Raw genomic sequence first — 19,667 nt, 5'->3', positions numbered from 1 at the left:
AACTACTGTGTAAAAAATAAGTAAGCAACAAGGATATATTATATAGCACAGGGAAACATAGCCTTTATCTTGTAATAACCTATAACGGAGTACGATCTGAAGAAAGTAAGTGCGTCACCTTGCTGTACACCTGAAACTAATATAATATTGTAGATCAACTATACTTCAATTTAAAAAATTTGATTTTAAAATTTAATACGTAGAATTTGGGAACCTCAGACTCAGGATCTTACAACCATTACATCTTTGGGCCATGGAGGAGAGTGGGGTGGCAGGACCGGACTCTGAGCCCTGGACCCTTTAGTCTGGGGGGCTCCATGTGGCCTCAGGGGTGGTGAGGGTGTTGTCACGAGCCAGGACATAAGGCTTCACTAAAACATGTGTGGGGGGTAGGGATCAGGGAGAGGGCAGGGTTGCTGTTATTACACACTTGGCATAACAAAAACTATTATCAAGACCTTGTCCCCAGTGGCTCCATCAAATGCCATGAACCCAAGACATTGAGAGACACTTGAAGCTGAGGTTGGGGCACTGGATCCATCCTATGACTTTTGTGCTAAAGATGCCTTAGGGAACACTTAGCTCCCCCTCTGACCATTTTGCACAGGCTTCACCCTCCTTTGCCTGGACTATTGCAGTAGCCTGTGAGCAGGTGTCTTCTCTGCACCCCCATGCAGTTCATATTCCAGGCTGCCATGGCGACTCCCTCCAACAGACGCACAACCCTCTGAGCCTGCCCCCACTCCGCAGTGCCTGCAGGACCAAATCCAAGCTTGACCTTCAGCCCCTGTGACCCCCTGGCCTGCTTGTCTCCCATAATTCCTCGCCATTCCTCCACCTTCCCCACTGTCCTCCCAGCTTAGACACACTCCTGTCCTCCAGGCCTCTGCACGTGTGGTTCCCTCCACCTAGAGGCTCTCCTGCTGCTTCTCTGAGTAGAAGTTCTGCTGGTGAACTTCTACTCATCTTTCCATCTTGTCTCATCCGCACCGTGTATCCCACGGGTTAGCCCTCCTGTCTTCCTGTCTGTCCTCTGAGGGTGGATCGAGGCCTGGGTCTGTTTGGTGAATGAGTGAATGAACTCTGGCCAAGGCCTCGCAGACACCAGGCCCAAAGAGCAGAGTGGGGTATGTGGCCCAAACAGCTGCCACCCATTAGGACGACAACGAGGTCACAACGGTTTCCAGCAGCTGGCATGGGCACAAAGGAAGGGTGGCTCCAGAAAGCCAGCTCGGGGGATGCTCCTCTCCCCTTTGCTCAAGGGCTTCCTCCGGGCTGGCTCAGGGCAGGCTCCCTCTGCGGGTGAGTATAAATATATAAAACAAACAGCGTGCCGTTAACTGCAAAACTAAAAATAGGAAGCCTGGAATCCGGCTCCCCGGGCTCCTCTAGCTGCTGGACCACATCGGTGTGGATGTGTGTGTTGGGGGGATGCGGCCCCTCACCCCCTCCCAGCTCCCCAGCCCTCATGGGGAGGAACGGGAGGCACCCTGAGTTTCCGCAAGGAACAGTTCATTCTTTCACTCCGGTGCCCCCCCCGTCCCCGTCCTTTGGACAGCTCATTTCATTTACGACCCCAGAATGAACCGACCCACTGAGGTGCATTCCCCGGTGGCCAAGCTGCGTGTCTGGTGCAGCTGAGAGCTGCCCCCTGGGCCATGCTGGGGGGGCCTGCCTGGCTGTGTTTGTGGGGTGCAGTCTGGGGAAAGGGGGGAGTAAGGCAGGCCTGAAGCCCTTCCCCAGAGCACCGGTGCTGGCCCCGCACCGGGCAGCCCCTCACCGCAGCCTCCTTCGGCCCTCACAGCTCTTCCCTTGGTCACACATCATCACCTGGGGCCCGTAGACCCCTGCCGGGACAGCCACCTCTCACCACAAAAACCAAAGCCATCCCCATGGCCAGAAGCCCAGCACTTTCAAGTCTGCCTGGGACCACTTCACCCCTCAGGAGGTGCCAAGATCAGTCCAGTGCCCAGGGAGACCACCCCTTGGAGTCCCAAGGCCTGGACCACCTCTCTCAGCCTCTGGCCAGGCCGGACACAGGCTGTGGCCTGACACGGCTGGTGAACCTGTAGGCACTGCCCAAACTGGACCAGCTCCTCGAGCCTCAAAATGGAATTCTAGAGTCCAGGGGCTCCCAGACTCTGGAACAAAATGGCCCCTTTACCCTTGATGGGAGGTGCAGGAGGTGGGGGGCTCGGGCCTGGGCTCCAGCAGGCTGGGGATGCTGGGCCAGGGATGTCAACCTTTCCTTCAAGCCGAGAAAACCACTGTCCCAAAGCAGGGCCTTTGGGGATCATGGGACTTGATACCACATACCTGGCATACGGTAGGTGCTCGTGTAATATCTGAATAAAAAGGGAGGCTCAGAGAGGGACAGGGACCTCCCACAGGCACATAGCTAAAGAAGGAAAGAAAACCCTTCCTCCATGTCAAGATATTTTCCAGGCCCTTCTGGGATGAACCCCTTGAGGTTAGGAAGTTCTTTCCAACACCTAACCTGAATTCTGGCCATAACTGAGGCAAATCCCTTTTCCCCCTTCTCTGGAGGGGCATGTTCACTCTCCCCACCTGCTGCCACCTGCAGGCTGATATGGTTACTGCAGCTCTTCCCCCAGCAGCCTGTGTGACCTCAGGCAAGTCCTGGACTTCTCTGGGCCTCAGGTTCCCTTTGGGAACCTGGGTGTGCTGGTCTGTGCTTGCTAGGGTTAAGGTGATGGAGCTTTGAGTCAGGGGCTCTGGAGGCCACACCTCCTCTTGTATCAGCTGTGGCACCAGAGTGTGGCTAGCGGGGAGGAGCTTGAACTGTGGCTCCCTCATAACCTCCATCATTCTCTACAAAGGGCCCCCAAATAAACACATATTACGGAAGCAGAGTGTTGACTTATAGATGCTGCTTCAGGACCACTCCTGCTCATCCGGGCGACGGCACTCAGAGCACACCCACAGAGCAGTTCTGCAGCTCTGGCCGGGATCCTGCCTAGAGAAGACTCTGCTGGCCCTGGGGCAGAAGCCGTGCTTCAGCGCAGAGGGGCGGGGATCAGGGTTTAGGCCGGGGAAAGGGGAACTTCCTGTCGGCTGTTGGGTTTCAGGCAGATCAGCCTAACTGAACAGGGCAAAGTCTTGGGATTAGCTTTTGAAGTATTTTCACTCAAAACTAAGGTGTTTTATGAAATTTCTCGTCCCCAAGCCCCAGCTGGACAGGCACGGTGGGCCAGGCCTCCTTGCTGGCAGGCTTGGGGAGGCTATCAAGCCAGGGGCCCACACCCTCACACCCGCCTCCCTCACCATCAGCCACAAACTCCTCCGCGGAGCTGTGGGGCCAGGTGACACACCCTCTTTGCACCTTAGTCGCCTTATCTGCAAAATGGGGGAGCTGACATGGCTGATCGCTGCTAATTTATCAGTATGGCCGCGAACAGCTCCCAGAGATGGGCTCTCACCAAGGCTGCTTCACGGTCTACCTGCCTATGCCCCCTTCCCAACTCAGAGCCTGGGGGATGAGCTGGAACAGGTGCTTCGCCTGTTCTGTTGACTTGTGAAAAGTCATGGGCCGCCTGCGAAGGGAGAAGGGATGGTGGCACCTTGAAGACCTGCTATTCCTCTGGGGTTCCAGCCACACATGGGAGAGCCCTTGCCAGCTGTACTTACCCAGGGTGGTCTCTGTGGCCCTTCCGGGTGGAGTCGGATGCAGGGAGGCCAAGGCGCTGGGGAATCTCCAAAGCAGTGCGGTCAGTCCTGCTCCTGTCCCCAGGCCCGGCCTCATTCCTCCCTGGCCGTGGCGGGAGGACTCCCATCCTCTCCCACCAGCTCTAGAAGTCTGGCATTGAGATCCTTCAACACATCTCAGAGTTATATTATTGTAACAAATCAGTCAAAATTCCATTTTACTGTTAAATAGTATAGAAGACAGTTTACTGTACATGGAAGTTGTGCATTAAAAACAAACACACCAAGCAAATTATAGTGCAAAGCAGTTTCCATCCCTCCCCACCTTCTTCCCAGCCCTGGGTCGGTTTTACGGAAGATATGAGTATAGCAGGTATTAACTCCTCAGCATGACAATATGTCACAACGTATCCGTACCCACCACCAAGAGGCTTACAGTAATATGGTGCCCAAACCCCTTTGTTTCCTTGTGCTTTCTAAATCAGTGTGTTTGCCTAGTACAACTTCAAAGCAGCCTTGTAAATAAGGACCCATTTTTACCAGCCCAAGCTGTCTGTACCCACTATGGGCCTTAAAAAAGACTCAGCATGGCTGCCATCACTTTGAGTCAGGGAGTTTCGGGGAGGGGGTCGATTTATTTCCTGTCCCTGCCCCCACCGGGGCTTGGATGTCAGGAAGGGGTAGTAATCTGGGGAGGGGCTACAAAGTGCTGGGCACTGGGAACCCAAGGGTGCCTCCCACTGGGGCCTGGGGCCAGTCTACAGCCAAAGAGAATAGGAGAGGAGGAGACACGAGGGCAATGGATTTGTAGCTGCTTCCTGAGAAGGGGTGGAGATATCCCCCCCCCGCCCCTCCCCCGGCTGAAGGGAGTCAGCAGGATACCCCCAGCAGCTGTTTTGAAGAGATAAAAGCAGGGGACTGCTTTTTCCAGTGAGGGCAGGACAAGAGAAGCTGTAGCTCCTAACCTGAGTGTGCATCCCATGTACCTATCTGGCGGTTGTCACAGGTGCGGTGGCAGGCAGGTCACGTGCTATTACACAGACAACCGCTAAGGAGCATTTTGTAGGGGAGATTTCCACATCCACAGAGGATGGGGCTGAAACGATGGCTAAAAGCCACATGCTGCCCAATGCTTATGAGTTTTGTCCTTTTCCACTTACGCCTTTCGAGAACTAAAAAATTCAGACATGGGTCTTTTATGCCTTTCTAGGACGAAAAATACTCGGACATGCTTAAACCCTTGGGCAAGGCCTGCTTTCCCATTTGTAAACTGTAATACTTCCCCTGTGAGCAGAGCAGGGGCTGAGCTGAGGCTGCCAAGCCCTTCCCAGCTCTTGTGTTCTGCCATCATGCAGCCACCGTACTCCCCCACATCCCTCCCACCTCTACCGGGACACCCACACGTCCTCTCGGACAAATGCCCGAGAGCCACAGACTTGAGATTCCAGCATCTCACCAGTGCTCCCTTTGTTCTGCACCAGGTTGGCCTTTGGTGCAAGCTGGTGGGATGCTGCTGAAGGACTGTGACCTCTTGAGGAGGTTTTGGGATCCTAACAATTCCACACTCTCAGAGGGGGAGGGGTATCGTTCACTATCATGGGGGCTTTTTCTGTAAGAGATCGTGTGTCTGAAAATGTTTGACAAGCTTCTTTCTCTAAAATCAGCTTTAAAAACTGGGTTTTTGTTCAAGACTGCTTTGGAAGCAGACTGGTTAAAGACGGGGAGTTGTGTGTCAGAGACTGGAAGGTTTGGCTGGGCCTTCCCACGAGGCTGCACAGCTTGGCTGTGCACAGCTTGGCTGGACCTAGGTGGGCCAGGGATGCTGACATCTCACCCCATGACCCCTTATCCCAAGGCTTTCTGGTAGGACCTGTCTGGTCCTGGTGCTCTCTCCAAAAATGGCAATTTTGAGACCAGCCTAGGGGGAAAGGGACCCTTCCCAGCCCGCACTGAGAGAACAGAGGGCGAATGCCTTGGACTGGTAAAGTGCATGGAAGACCTGTCCGCAGGTGTCTTTCCTGGTTTTAGGGGCCTGCTGCCGCAGGCCAGTCTGCTCTGGGGCCTGGGACCCACGGACGGCTGGGATGGGGTCGGGGCCCTTAGCTGCCAGGGGTTGTAGGGAAACAGAGCTGGGGGGCGGGCCTGGGGGTATCCTCATTCCATCTCTGCTAGCGATTCCCTGGGGCCTCTGGAGGGGTTCCTTCCCCATCCAAACCATAAGTGAGCCCCTCTCAGGGCTGGGGGACCTTCCAGTTGTGACTCAACTTGTGTAAATGCAGAGGGAGGGCTGGGCCCACAGGGTGCGGGGTCTCTGAGGAAGGCAAGGGTGGGGAGATCTTTCTAGGGTCCCGAGGATAAGGGGCCAAACCATGTGGGCAAATGCAGTCGCGCTCTAGAACAGAGATGGTCTCTGTCCCAGGAGGCCTGGGCCCCGTGACAGCAGTGGGCATAGCTGGGGACAGCCAGGTCATTCCAGGGGAGGTGGCAGGAGGAGGCTACTTCTCCCACGGGGACGTGGGATGAGATGACTAGGATCTGGGCTGGGGGTGGGGTCCTGGGGGAGGTCCCGACCCCTCTGTACAAAGACGTGGCTGGACCAGACGCTCTCAGAGCCAGCTACCAGCTCTGGGCCCCAGGACCATGGACCCTGGGCCCACAGCTGCCGTGAAGCGTTAAGTCCCATGAGTGCCCTGAGCCTTGGAGCTGGGCCCGCCACTTGTCTGGAAGGTTCTTGGGGTCCCCGCCACCAGCGGGAGCAGTCCCCTTGGACGCGGGCGGTCAGTAGGGCCGCCACACGGCCTCGTCCATGCGGCCGGGCGTGCTCAGCGCGGTAGGCGAGTTGCTGTGGCTGCCATCGGCCTCCACGCCGTCGCTCTGGCTACCCAGGCTGGGGTTCATGAGGTTGCCGGTGGCGACAGAGGCGGCGCTGCTGGGGCAGGAGGCCAGCATGCGGGTGGGCGAGCGGTCGCCAGCGCTGCTGCTGCCGGCCACCATGGAGAACTGGTAGGAGCCGGAGGATGCGCCGTAGTAGAGGTGGTAGGGGGAAGGGCTGGCCTGGAAGGGCCCGCTCTGGTTCTGCGCGGCCCCCGGGTAGGGCGGCGGGAGGTAGGTGTGGTGGAAGCGGCCGGTGGCCGGCATGCTGGCCACGCCGAGGCTGCCGATGCTCGTGCCCGAGGGTGTGGCGCTGTAGGGGAAGGCGGCCGACATGGCCCCTGGGTAATGCATCCGGGGGTCGGGGAAGCGGCTCTCCGGGAGGGTCGGCAGCGCTGCGAAGGAGCGGTCAAACTGGCGGGGGTCAGAGAAAGGGTTCAGGTCGGAGGTGCCTGGGGGACAGCAAGGAGGATGGTCAGTCACTGCCCGACACCACCCCGGCGGCCTTTCTTCAAGAATGACCTCGGGCTCTGGTTTACAGGCCCATCTAGGGGGATCCCTGGTGCTACACGTGGCTCTGCTCCCACCGCCCTGAGCTGCTCGGGGGCTGGAGCCTGCTGATTCCCAATCCGGCCCCACCTGGGAAGCAGGTGCGAGCAGGGGTCTGGGCTGTGGGTGGCCCCGGGCGCTGCCGGGGCAGGCAGAGGAGGGGGAGGGCTTTTCTCTCCTCCCGGCATCCTCTTCCCAGCCTAGCCATGCAGAGGCCTGTCGAGGGGCAGGTGGGCTCCCTGCTGGGCTGTGGGTGCGTGGGGAGCCAAGGGCGGGGCCAGCACAGGCCGCCCAACAGCCTGGCCCGGCAGGTTCGCCCTCTCTCTCTCGCTCTCGGTAAAGAGGGTCTCCAACGGTCCCGTGAGATTGGGAGTCAGGCCCTGCTCTCGCAGACGAGGAACCAGGCAGAGAGAGAAAGATGGCTTCTCCTCATGCTGCACAGAAAGGACTGGAACTCATCACGAGGCCTCTGCTTTCTGCTCCCGCTGGGGGTACGTGCGCGTGCGCCTGCACCTCTCCTGCCCAGGTGGGGCTCAGTTAGGTTATAGGAGCTTCTGCCTGTGCTGTGGCAGCTGGGTCCACGGCAGCTCTGTCCATCCCCCACCCACCCCCCCACCGCGGCCTCAGCCTGGACCTGTGTCTCCAGGGCTGCCCTGCAGGCTGGAGCTGACTGGTGGCCAGACAAGGATCAGATGCCACCCTCACCCACCTCCACAGCAAAGCGAGACAGACGGCAGCCAGAGGGGCTTGGTGGCCTGGACCCTGCCCTTGTCACAGAGAGACCCAGTGTCCAGCCCAGGCCCCACCCTGGCTCCCCCAGGCGTTGGCTCCAAGACAAAAGTATCCCAGCCTCTGCCCCATACTTTTGTAATCACAGACCCCCTCAAACCTCAACACTCAAAGGGGCTTCAGGATTGAGTCTAAACCCCTTGGTAGGAAGACTGAAACTCAGAGAGGGTGAGGCACTTGCCTAAGTGTCACACAGCACATTGGACCTACACAGAATCCTAGGGCTCTCCGTCCCGAGTTCCGACACGTGCCTGAAGGGTAACTGTCCCATCTCTGAGGCAGCACAGACTGAAGGTTAACTGTGTGGTCTCTGAGGTTGGATACTTATCTTAGTTCTGACACTTACTAGCTGTGTGTCCTTGGGCAAGTCACTAAACCTCTCTGTGCATCAAGTTGTCCCACATGAAAAATGGAGACAATAACAGTTCCTAGGGATTAAATTAGTTAATACATGTAAAGTGCCTACACTGGGCACACAGCAGCAGTCTAAAGTCTGTCTGTTCCCAAGCCCTCTCTCCACCAAAGACTAGGGGCCAGAGAGGGCTCAGGAGGAGGCCAGCCTCTGCCCCTGGCCAGCTCCAGGTGTGCACTGCCTGCCGTGCCTGAGGCGTGGCTGAGGCTAGAGCTGCAGGTGCCCTCAGGCCTCACTTCCCCAGATCTGCTTGAGGTGCTGTGCGACCTCAGATAAGACTTGTAACTTCTCTGGACTTTGGGGTCTTCCCAGCTCAGCTGGGGGGGTGTTTCTTCAGCAGCAGGCTCTGGTCCCGGATGTGGATGATACGGGATGAGGCTCCGGGCTCCAGGTGGGGAGATGTGGGGGCTAGGGGCCGGGAGACGGGGGCCTTCTGGCACATCTAGACCCTCCCTAACAGATCTCTTGGCTGGTCAGTGCTGCCCTGAGGCCTAGGGGGTCGGAGGAGCCTGGCTCCTGCCCTCATCTCTGAACCCCAGGGGAGGAGCCTTGTTGGCAGTGCCTGGCACCCCAAGCACAGCCAAGCATGAGGCTAACACCTTGCCCTGAGCCCAGGGGAGCGAGCGCTGCCGCCTGACAGGAACCCCTTTTGCAAAACAAAGGGAGCCCAAACAGGGAGCCCAGGATGCAATGGCAGGGCTATAGCCGGGCCTCCGTGCCAGGTGGGCCTGGGTGCGTGTGGCCCTCGGGGGTCATGTGGGCTGCGGGCAGGCCTGCCCGGCCCTCTCACCGTCCTCTCCTGCCTCCCTCCCCGGGTGGGGGGAGCGTCTGCCCTCAGCACCCCCTCAGCTCCTGCCCCCAGCCCCACCCCCTCCAGCCCAGTAGCCCCAAGAAACCCGAGCTGGCCAGGCCTCTGTCGAGCAGCCAATCCCAACACTGGAAGGAAATGTTTATTTTCTTCTCCAAATTGCCCCAGCTGCTGTGTGGTGGCTGAATGAGGCCTTTGAGCTGTGAGAAGCCCCCATTGTGGGCGGTCACAGCCAGGGGGCTGGGGGCTGGGGTACGGAGGGGTTGGGGCCTTGGCACTGCTTGCCAGTCACCAAAGCTGGGGGGTCAAAGCTATTAACAGGAACCAAGAGAAGTGGTGGTGGGGTATCCTGAGGGGGACCCCCAGGATGGAGTCTGAAAGTAGAGGCTTGTCCCACCAGGAGGGGAGGGCCAGTGAGAGGGACTCCCCAAGCCTGGCCCTGCCAACGCCCCTGTGACAGATACCTCCTTCTTCCCACTTTACAGATGAGAAAACTGAGGCTCAGAGAGGTGAAGCGACTTGCCTAAGATCACACAGCCAGTGCCTGGCAGAGCCCGAATTCCTAGCCACGTCCACCTGACTGCAAACTTCACGTTCCTTCCTTGGTCTTGGTTGTCAAAAGCCCTTCCTCTCACTCCAAAGGGGACAGGCCTGAGGACGGGGAGGCCTGGGTGGTGTGAAGGGCCACAGAGGCTGCCTGACGTCCAATGCTGTGGGTGGCTAGCAAGCACCCTGCCTCAGGATACAGCAGAAGGGGAAGGACTGGGTCAGCCACTATCCCACACAGGCCCGACCTCCTCTCCTCCCAGCCTCGGGGGAGGCAGGGGCTCTGCCTGCTGCTGGGCTAGGCCTGGCCCTCTGGGGCTGGACAGAGGGTGGGTAGGCCTGCCTCAGGCTCCAGCAGGTGCTGATTCCCAAGCCATGTCCACACAAGTGGAAAGAGAGGTGGGTTCTCCTTCCATGGGAGCTGCTGGACAGGACGCCACTGTTAGCCCCCACCTGCTGGGTTCCAGGGCCCCCTGGCTGGGGCCCAGCTCTGCCCATGTCAGGGAAAGGCCTGGAGTGTTAGATCACTGTACCTGCGCAAAGGCTGGCCTGCCGGGAAGGGGAGCGCGGACAGCTTCTGGGCAGGGGTGGGCATGAGCCCAGAGGACATCTTACTGCCTCTTGAGCTCAGACCCCTCCACCCTGCAGCCAGCCCCCTGGCTCAAGAGTTGCTGAGTGTTTCAAACTCGACAGCACGTGGCTAAGAGCCTGGACCTGGGGCCTCTCCCCACCTTGGGGGCTCAGCAGGGCCAAGGCCCAGCTTCCCAGGCCAGAAGGGAGGTACCGTCTCTTCACACCACAGGGCTGCATCAAGTCCCCCTGCCATGGCATTGTGCCTGGCACACATGGCCAGGGCTGGGGGCAGGGCCTCCCTTAATGGAGAGACCCAGTAGGGACTCCCTTGCTTGTGCCCTCAGAAGTACAGGAAGTTCCTGGGGGCGGGTGCTGTGGACACTTTGAACCTGGTCATTGATGCGCTGTGTGACCCAAGAGTGGCCCTTAACCTCTTAAGCCTCAATTCACTCATCTGCCAAATGGGTTCTAACCAGCGCCCGGAGGACCAAGAAAGAACAGACACCCACGGTGCATGATGGCAGCAGCCAGCCCTCCCGGCCGCGTCCAGCACTGCTGCCGAGCACTCTCCATCCCTGCCTGGCCTGAGGGTCAGCTGTGCACTCAGCCTCCTGCACCCCAACCCACTGGCCAAGAGAACCTAGACAGCAGGGTAGATATTCACGATTTGACCACCTACTGAGCACCTGCTATGTGCCAGGCCCTGTACACCTGGACGGCCTGCCCGAGACTTAGGCTCACACGTGCCTGCCGTGTCCATCTGGCCAAGGGGTAAAGACTCCATCCTGGGCCTCCGCCCAGAGGCCTCCCTCCTCCTTCCTGTTTGGGAAGAGTCTCTGGGCCAGGTGGGGAACTTTCTCAGGAGATGCTCTGTCTCTCTCCAGGGACAAATTCACTTCACAGTTTACGAAGTTTGAGCGCAGTAACGTCATTTGAACGTCACCCGACGCCCAGGCAGAGGCATCCACCACCACCCCGCTTTCAGATGAGAAAGCTGAGGCCTGGGGGAATGTGGTGTCCTTGGCAGACGTGTCTGTCTCAGGCTCCTGGGGCGAGGCCTGCCCAACTTTAACGGGTGCACTGGGGGACTAATACCCACTTCCCGCCGGGCACAGGGAGCCCCTGGAGGGCAGGGACTGTGCCTGTCTATCCATCCCTGGGGCCAGGCACCACGACGGCACAGGGTGAGCGGCAATAAATGTTTGCTGAATGAATGAAGGAAGGGCTGAGCCCAGGACCGGGCAGAGCAGGCCCTCAGAGCAGGCCGTGTTCCTTTATAACAAACACCAGGGTGGTGCAGCCAGTGACCCTGGGATGAGCTTTTGGTCTGGAGCAGAGAGACCACTTCCAGGCCGCCGTCCCCTTCTCCCACCGCAGCCCCCACCTCCCTGCGCCGTACCTTGGATGGGGGTCTGGGCCTGGCTGCTGAAGTGGCTGGCGGTGCTGAGCGAGCCTCGGGGGCTGGGCGTGCTCGGCGTCACCCGCATGCGCAGGCGCTCCAGGTCCCCAAAGCGGTCGGGGAACGCCTTGGTCTGGTCCTCCAGCTTCTGTCGATGCCCTGCAGAGCATGGGAGCCCGTGAGAAGCTGGTCCCCGTGAGTCTCGGGGGGCAGAAATGCCTTGCTCTGCTGGGAAGTTCTCCCTGAGGTCTACCCTTAGGCCTCTGTAGGGAGAACCCAAAGGCCACTACCGATGTCTCTTCTGAACAGAGAATGGTCAGTACGTGCTGCCCTGGGGCTGCCATCATCTCACGCCTACCTTCTTATGCCACAGGTAAGGCTCAAAGAGGTTCCAGGCCACAGAGCCAGTAAGTTGTGGAGTCAAGATTTGAACTCAGGGTTCAAATCAAAGCCTGCGACCTACACCTCTACGTTACGCTTTTGGGCAGAAGGGGAATCTGAGGCAACAGGCACGGGAAAGGGGCTTAAGCAGGCTTCCATGGGAGGCAGGGAGAGAACCCAGGGATGCTGCCACTGTCTGCCCCCCAGCATCCATCCTGCCTGCCATTCACATCTGCAAGAGGAATGGGAGATGGCCCCGGAATGGGAATGCTGGCTCCTCCAGCCCAGAGCTACCCTGGGACCCCCAGCACATGCCTTCTCCCCTCTGGGTCTCAGACAGGAGAGGAAATTCACCACGATGCTGGGAAGTGGAGTGGGGCGCTGTGTGAGGGGCTGGACTCCCATCTCTGTCCCGAAGCTGGGAACAGGGGACCAGTGCACCTGGCTTGGGCATCACACTTGGAGAAGCCGCCAGCATTTCCCAGTATCACTCTGCCATGGCCCACACAGGAAGGACCCCAGCCTCGTCAAGATGGCCATGCCCCTGCCTTCAAGCAGCCAGCCGAGGCCACCCTCAAGGCTTCTCGAATGACATCAGGCTTGCAGGGACCACCTCTCTCTCTCTCTCTCTCTCTCTCTCTCTCTCTCTCACACACACACACACACACACACACACACACTCACACACACACACACACACACCACTTTTTCAATTACTCATTTTACATTTCACAAGCAAAATATGAATAGCTACAAAAATAAAAGCATTACAGGTAAGGCTAATGGCCCCTCTGACCCACCCTAAATCCCTGCCCAGAAGTCCCCATGTGATCAGTTCGGAGGTCTTTCTTTCCAGCCGTTTTTTGGTTTCACGTGCATGCAAAACACAGAGCAAGTTTCTCACAGAACTTTCTTGAATGGTCTCAGCCTGGCTGTATCATTCTCTAACTTGCTCTTTCAGTAGCACACCTGGGGGGCCACCTCAGTTTCCTTATCTGATAGATGGAGAGAGTAACCCAGCCCCAGAGAAACAACAGAGTTCCCGCAAAACCTCGGGAGCCCAACCCAGGGCACAGTGAGGGGCAACAGGTGGGGGCGGGACGGCCTCACTAAGCCTGTGGGTGTCCCTCGTTCCTGCTCGTCACATCCCCTGGAGGCCGCAGTCCCCTCAGCCGTTCCTCTAAATGGACACTTAGCTCGCTTCCAAATGATCCCCCTGCATGCAGGACTCCCAGGAATATCTCTGTTCACACACCTCCTTGTGTCGGGGGATTTCTCCAGGGCAGACACTCTGTTATAACAGACTCCTCACTGAGAGGACCGGACATTCCTGGGCTCTCCTGATCAGCCTGTCAGCTGAGGTTGGCCCGTTCGGCTCCACCTGACCCTGAGGGAGGAGGCCAGGCAGACAGGTGGGCCTGGTCCTCTTTTTACAGACAAGGGAACTGCAGTTCAGAGAGGTGAAGAGGCTTGCCCGAGGTCACACAGCGAGGAAAGAGGGAGGATGTCTTAGACTTGGGATCCTTGGAAAAGAAGTGTGGGGAGGGGCTAAGGGAGAGGGGAAGGCTTGCCTGAGTCCTGGGGTCTTCAGTGACACGAGGAATCTTCTAGATTGACAGAGAAAGAAGAAGGAGAGAGGGGTAGCGGGAGGTAAAACAAAACTCCTCACCATGCTTGCTGAGGCTTGGAAAATGGTGTCCTAGGGGCCTGGAAGGTGTGAGATGACTCTTCACTGCCATTGGGAGTGAGGGGACAGAGGTGGGGACTTCAGAATGGGCCTGACTTCTGATTTTCAAAAGGGGGATGCAGTGCATCCTGGTACCCACAGGCCCCTAGTCTCGCTACACACCCCTGTCACAAGCTCAAACAGGCATGTGAGAGCCCTTAGAAATGGAACAGGTTGTCCCGGGATCCTCAATGGGCTCAGCAAGCCACCAAGAACCAGGGACCCACCTTCTCCTCCGAGGAGGCCCCAGGCCCGAGCCCATGGGACACTCAGCAGCCAAAATGAGACCACCTGGCTCCCAGCCGGGCCCCCCACTGCTGCCTCCCAGGACCCTTGGCAACAGGAAAAATGTGGGCTGGGGGTAGTTTGGTTGGAGCTGGGGCCACCAGGCTAGATGACTATGGGGGCTGGGCAAGTCACATAAATGAGGCACATGGGATGGGTAGGGCCTGGGGCAGACTGGAGAGGGTGGGCCTCGTAGAAGGGGCAGTTGCCATCCAGTCCAGCTGACTGGTGCCCTGGTGGGGGTGGACCCAGTGTTGCCAGAGCTTCCAGTTTACCGGAAGCCATAAACCTGCTTTTATGTGAAACCTCCCGTATTTTATGTGTTGGCAATTCAAATACTGAAAACAACAACAAAATAACTCGAGCGCTTTGTAGAACATGTCCTGTTCAGGGGCTGCCAGTTTGCATCCTCCAAGTTTGGGATTTCATTTGCTGGTTGGTTGTCTAACCTTAGCCATCGAGGACTGGCTCATGGATACCCCTCAGGACGTGGTCTCTAGGGAAGTGCCGGACGGCCTGGCCTCAGTCCTGATCGGCCTTGGAGGAAACGCTGTTGCCCTTGCTGTGGAGGCCACTGAGAATGGCAAGGCAATGTGGATGAGCTGGGGCATGAATGAAGTCAGAACAAGCTCAACAGGCAGGAAGCCGGCTGGATAGATCTGGAGGCCGCGGACTGACCTGACAGCAGCTCAGGTGCAGAGGATCTGGGTGTCTTAGTCAACCGCAAGCTTGAAGTGAGCCAGCGGGGTTACACGAAAGCTGGCGCAAAACCTCAGGCCTTGTTGTTATGGCCACTGGCTAATAAAGTCCCGTTTCTGAGTCACACTGTGCACTATGTGTCTAGAGATACTCCTGGGGGCCAGTGGAAGGAGGGAGGGGTTCGCAGCCAGCCTGGGTCCGAGGATGGGCTCTGCCGCCTGGTGGCCTCACCCCTTTCCCCCACCCACCCCAAGCCACGGTGTCTGCATCGTGGTGCCCTCACAGGTCGTGTTGCTGGCAAAATAAGGTGACCGGACGCTCTCCACCCACCTGGGGCCCCACCATCTGCACGGTCACTTCTACCCCAGCCTGTGCCAAGGGACGCAGGATTATCATCCCCACATAGAGACCAGGACACGGAGGCCAGGATGGTAAGTCCTGTCCGGGACACAAAGCCAGGACAGCGGAGCTGGCGTCGGCACCCAGACCCCGACTCCAAGTCCAGTGCTCTTTCTCCTGACACTTCCCTTTTGGTCCCATTGTACAGATGGGGCCACTGAGGCTTCAAGATGAGCCCTACACTAAGCGGTTGGTCTGGGATATAAATCAGGTAATGTGGTCCCAGAGCCCACGCTCCTGCCACATGCTGCTCTGCCTTCATGCAGGGCAGACTTCCTGGAGGAGGAGTTTTAACAGCACTTGGGGAACTGCTTCCTTGTTGCTGTGGAATGCTGGAGCCACGGCCCAGGAGGGGCAAAGGGGAGCTGAGGTGGCTCCACGTGGCCAGGGCGCCACAGAGTCTCAGAGCCACGGGGCCTGGACCTTCACACTGGGAGCAGAACGGAACTCCCTGTGCCCGAGGAAAGAAGATGTGCCTTCAGAATAGACCTCTTTCATTCGGCTGCCCACAGTGAGAGCTGGGTGGGGAGCCCTGGCCCAGCTCACTAGGTCACCAGGGGCCCAGCTCTTTCATGCTGGGACTCAGTTTCCCATCTGCACACACTGCTCACTGAGGCCCCTCTAGCTTTGAAAGTCCCTGACTTAAGACTGCAAGACTCAGCCACTGGCCAGGATGAGGCCCCCCACGGGCACCCCCATCACCGCCTCCTGCTGCTGCTGCTCCCAGGGTTTCTCTAGTATTTATTCTCTGCCTCTTCCAGGAAGCCCCCTTCTCCCAGCACCTCTGCAGGCTAAGAGCAGCAGCTAGCAGGAACGGAAAGAAAAACAGTGGCCGACACTTACTCAGTGCTTCCTCCACTCCACTGTCTAAGCAGTTGACACGTTCTGCCTTGTTTCACCTGCATTATCCCCATGAGGGGGTCTACCACTGTCCCTAGTTCACAGGTGAGAAAACTGAGGCTCAGTGAAGGTCAGGGACATGCTCGAGGTCACATAGAGGCACCTGGCCACCTTGTCTTCCCGGAGCCCATCTTGTAGGAAAGGAGCCTGGGTTTGGAAAGTCAGGGGCTCCAAACAATGGGTGTTAGGACCCAGCCCAGGCCCAGGGCCCAGAGCAGGTGCAGGATTACAGGCCTGGAAAGAAGAAGATGAGAGGGTCTCAGTGGACTCCACCAGGAGCCCTGCCCTGCTCGGAAGCTCAGCGCTGAGCGTCCAACCCTCTAATCACACCCTGCTCTAACCCACCAAGTCCCTCTGCTCCTCTGGGCCTCAGTTTCCACAGCTGTCAAGTGGTTATCATAGTGTCTAACCCCTGAGTTGAGGATGAGCTGGAGGACAGGCCCCAAGTGTTTCAAGGTAGAGCACTTTGTGCAGAGGAGGGGGACTGCCTGGGGACGGCCCCACCTTGGCCCTCTGGACCTCGCTTGGGCTGCCTGTCCGCCTGCGGCGCCTGGGCTCAACTCACTGACAGCCCATGGGACGGCACCTGCTCCGGTCCTCACTTATGACCCTCCAGGACCCAGCGGCCCAGGCCTGTCCCAGGCAGCTCTTACCCACTGGGCCACAGCTGTGTCACCTGTGAAGTGGAGCTCACACTCTAACTCCTGAGTCTGGCGACAGGCCGGGAGAATTAAACAGCCCACCTGGCCTTGGCACTCAAGGAAGGCACTCTGGGTTTACAACCCCTCCTCAGTGGATCTGGACAGTGGGAGGGCCCAGCCTCGCAGGTGTGTGAGAAGGATAAGAGTTGGGGGAGGAACACTGGGGCCCAGCCAGGTGGGTGACTCACCCGGCATCTCTCAGCACCGGGCCAGCACCGGGTCCCCACACCTGCCAGGTACCTGGTGCTTCAGGGGGAAACCCAGGGGCCATCAGGGCCACGCCCTTGCCTTCACACTGGCCTGACACAAGCCCCCGTGATAAGCGTGGCAACCGCTTGAGCAGACATCTACGACGTGCCAAGCACTGTGCCAGGCAGGCCACGCGTGTCGTCTACAAGGGCCACGATCTTCTGAGAGGCCGCTATCATCACAACCATTTTACAGATGGGAAAGTGGAGGCACATGGTCAAGGTCAAACCTGGACTGGTCAGCGTGTTGCATGCAGCTCAGCTGCTAAGGTCTTGACTTCCCAAGACCTCCAAGAGAGCAGAGCTGGGTTCCTTGGCAGTGAGGCCCGACTGGCAGGAGGCCAGCTCAGTGTCCTGCCGCGGTGGGGTGAGGGGGGCAGGAGGCCAACGGGAGCAGGGAGCGGGGAGAAGCAGAGCTGGGCGGGGCCCCAGGAGCAGTGTGGTCTGCAGGCAACAATGTGGGCCCCAGCCACGGGGCCCTTCTCCCATCTGAAGCCACTTGGCCACCTCCTTGGCTGCCCGGCCACATCCCATACACAGCAGCCACTGTCTGTCCAGCCGTGGGGTGGGGCACCCGGGCCCAAGGCCCGTTCTGCGGCCTGTCAGGAGATTTACCCCTGGTTCCTAACAGCCAAGCAGAGTCGTAGGTGGGGGCTGAGCCCCAGGTGGTCTGCCATGAATTGGCCCCCCGTGAGCAGATGAAAGCCAGTCGGTGGCTAGGCAAGGAACCGGGCGGGTGGGGGGCCAGTGGCTCTCCCAGGGGCACAACTGGGGCTTCCAGTGGCCTGGGGTTGATTAGGGGAACCGGGGAGGTCCAAGGTTAACCCCTTCCCTCCTGCTGGGTGCACTCCCCCTAGGGGCGTGGGGTCCTGGGAGCCAGGGGCCAGGAGCAGTTGCCTTTCCTCAAGCTGGGCATCCCTCCAATCCCACCTGGAGCTGAGGACAGAACTGTGGCAACTTTAGGACGGCCTCAGTCCTCAAGTTGCAGGCTCAGGGTCACTTTTCCTGCCCACGTCGTCTCCCGCCCCCAGCAGCCCCAGTGGCTGTCTGCTCACCTCCTTCAGGCCTCTGCTCAAATGTCGCCTCTTCAGGAGGCCTCCCCTGTCCCCCTCCCACTGTGGGTCCCAGCCCTGCACTCTCCACCACTCCCCCCGACCCCCAGCTTAGAGTTCCTTTGCAGGACTTCTCACGACCTGAAATTAAACTAGTTAATTATCTGTTTACCTCATTTATTTATTCAACAAACATTAACTGAGCACCTAGTAAGTGCCCACGTCTGTGTTCCAGGGTCTACCTCAATGTCTGGCAAAGCAAAGAACCCCCACTCCATGGAGCATATATAGTAGTCAGGGGAGATGAAAAATACGTGAAATAAATGAGTGAACTATATAGCGTCTTAGGAGGTGATAAGTAAAATGAAAGCCGGGAAGTGTAAGGGCGAGAGGGGGATGCCTGTGTGTTTGATTAAAACAGCGTGGTCAGGGGAGGGCTCACTGAGAAGTGTGAGTAAAGACTTCAAGGTGGGAAGCAGCGAGCCACACGTCTGGGGTTGTTGGGGGAGGCGTGTCCCAGGTAGAGGGAACGGCAGTGCAAAGGCCCTGAGGCAGAAGTGTGAAGCTGCCCAGTTTGAAGACTGGTCAGGAGGCCGAGGTGGCCGGAGTTGGGTAAGTGAGGAGAAGGGTGTCAGAGAGGAAGGCAAGGGGTAAAGGGCACAGATCAGGTTGGGCCTCGTGGGCCATGGTGACAACAGCATGGTTTACCATTTCTCCCCACCCCTAGTGTGTGAGACCCAAGAGGGCCAGAGCCCATCTGTTGGTTCACTCCAGTGTCCCTAGCTTCTAGAATAGTGCCTGACACGTGGTCGGTACCCAGAAAAATATTTGTTGAAACCGTCCCATGTACACTTTGGGGAAGAAAGGGCCCTCAGGCAAGATGTCAGAACAGCCCCCGGCCCATGGCCTCAGGCAGCATGGAGAACCTGTGTCCTGCCCTCTCAGCTACGGCACCTGCTAAGCCTGGGAGACAGGGTGAGCAGTTCCCACACTGCAGTCTACCCCAGGCTCGCCAGGCGCTACACTGCCTGCTGCCCCGTATATTGGATCCTGCTCCACTGCTTCTTTACCAGCCCCCGGTGACTCTGAGGGACACCAGCACCGAGAACCTCAGAAACCAAGGCCACACAGGCAGGAAGCCACCAAGCCAGGCTTCAAACCCAGCCGGCCACCTGGCTGCAGACTGGGCATGCTCTGCAGGGCAGCGGAGGGGAACGACCTGGCCACAGAACCCACAGCCGGGCCTCGGGGATCTGCAGGCGCCTCTCCCTGGCTCCCGGGACCAGCCTCTACTCCCACCCCTCCCCACGGAAGGCTCAGCCCTCACACGGAGTCGGGGGTCACAAAGCAGAAGAAAAGCCCCGAAGGGAAACCCTGTGATAATCCATCAGGGTTGTTGGGTACCTCCTGCAGGCCAGGCAGCTGTAATTCATGTAAAGCTCACAACTCCCCGGAGCAGAAGCTAAAATCATCCCCATCTTACAGATGAGCACACTGAGCTAGGAAGGCCCTTCTGAGTGGCCCTTGTTTCCCTGAGCCCCAGGCTGGAGCCCCTGGGGTGCACCGAAGCTCACCCTTGGGCAAGTGGCTTGGCCTCCTGGCCTGTCTCCTCCTGGGGTTGTCGAGGATCAGTTAAGAGACTCTGGGGGACTTCCCTGGTGGT

General features: G+C 58.5%; 1 protein-coding gene across 2 annotated transcripts in view; it reads right to left on the bottom strand.

Moving 5' to 3' along the window:
• Positions 1 to 3,895: 3,895 nt before the first annotated feature.
• RUNX3 (RUNX family transcription factor 3) overlaps positions 3,896 to 19,667 on the bottom strand; it is a 62,745-nt gene continuing 46,973 nt past the window's right edge. For both annotated transcript variants that reach the window (XM_089898832.1, XM_022551808.3), the window contains 2 exons: positions 11,614 to 11,772; positions 3,896 to 6,989 (listed from right to left, as the gene is read on the bottom strand). In XM_089898832.1, the coding sequence (XP_089754958.1) occupies positions 6,445 to 6,989; positions 11,614 to 11,772 (704 nt within the window). In that variant the 3' untranslated portion in view covers positions 3,896 to 6,444. The remainder of the gene's footprint in view (positions 6,990 to 11,613; positions 11,773 to 19,667) is intronic.

The sequence above is a fragment of the Delphinapterus leucas genome, chromosome 1, assembly GCF_059928025.1.
Source record: "Delphinapterus leucas isolate spDelLeu-1000000601 "Yukka" chromosome 1, BTC_Dleu_Yukka2, whole genome shotgun sequence".
NCBI classification, from domain to species: Eukaryota; Metazoa; Chordata; class Mammalia; order Artiodactyla; family Monodontidae; genus Delphinapterus; species Delphinapterus leucas.
The sequence above is the reverse complement of the archived record's forward strand: the minus strand, read 5'-3'. Positions and strand labels throughout refer to the sequence as shown.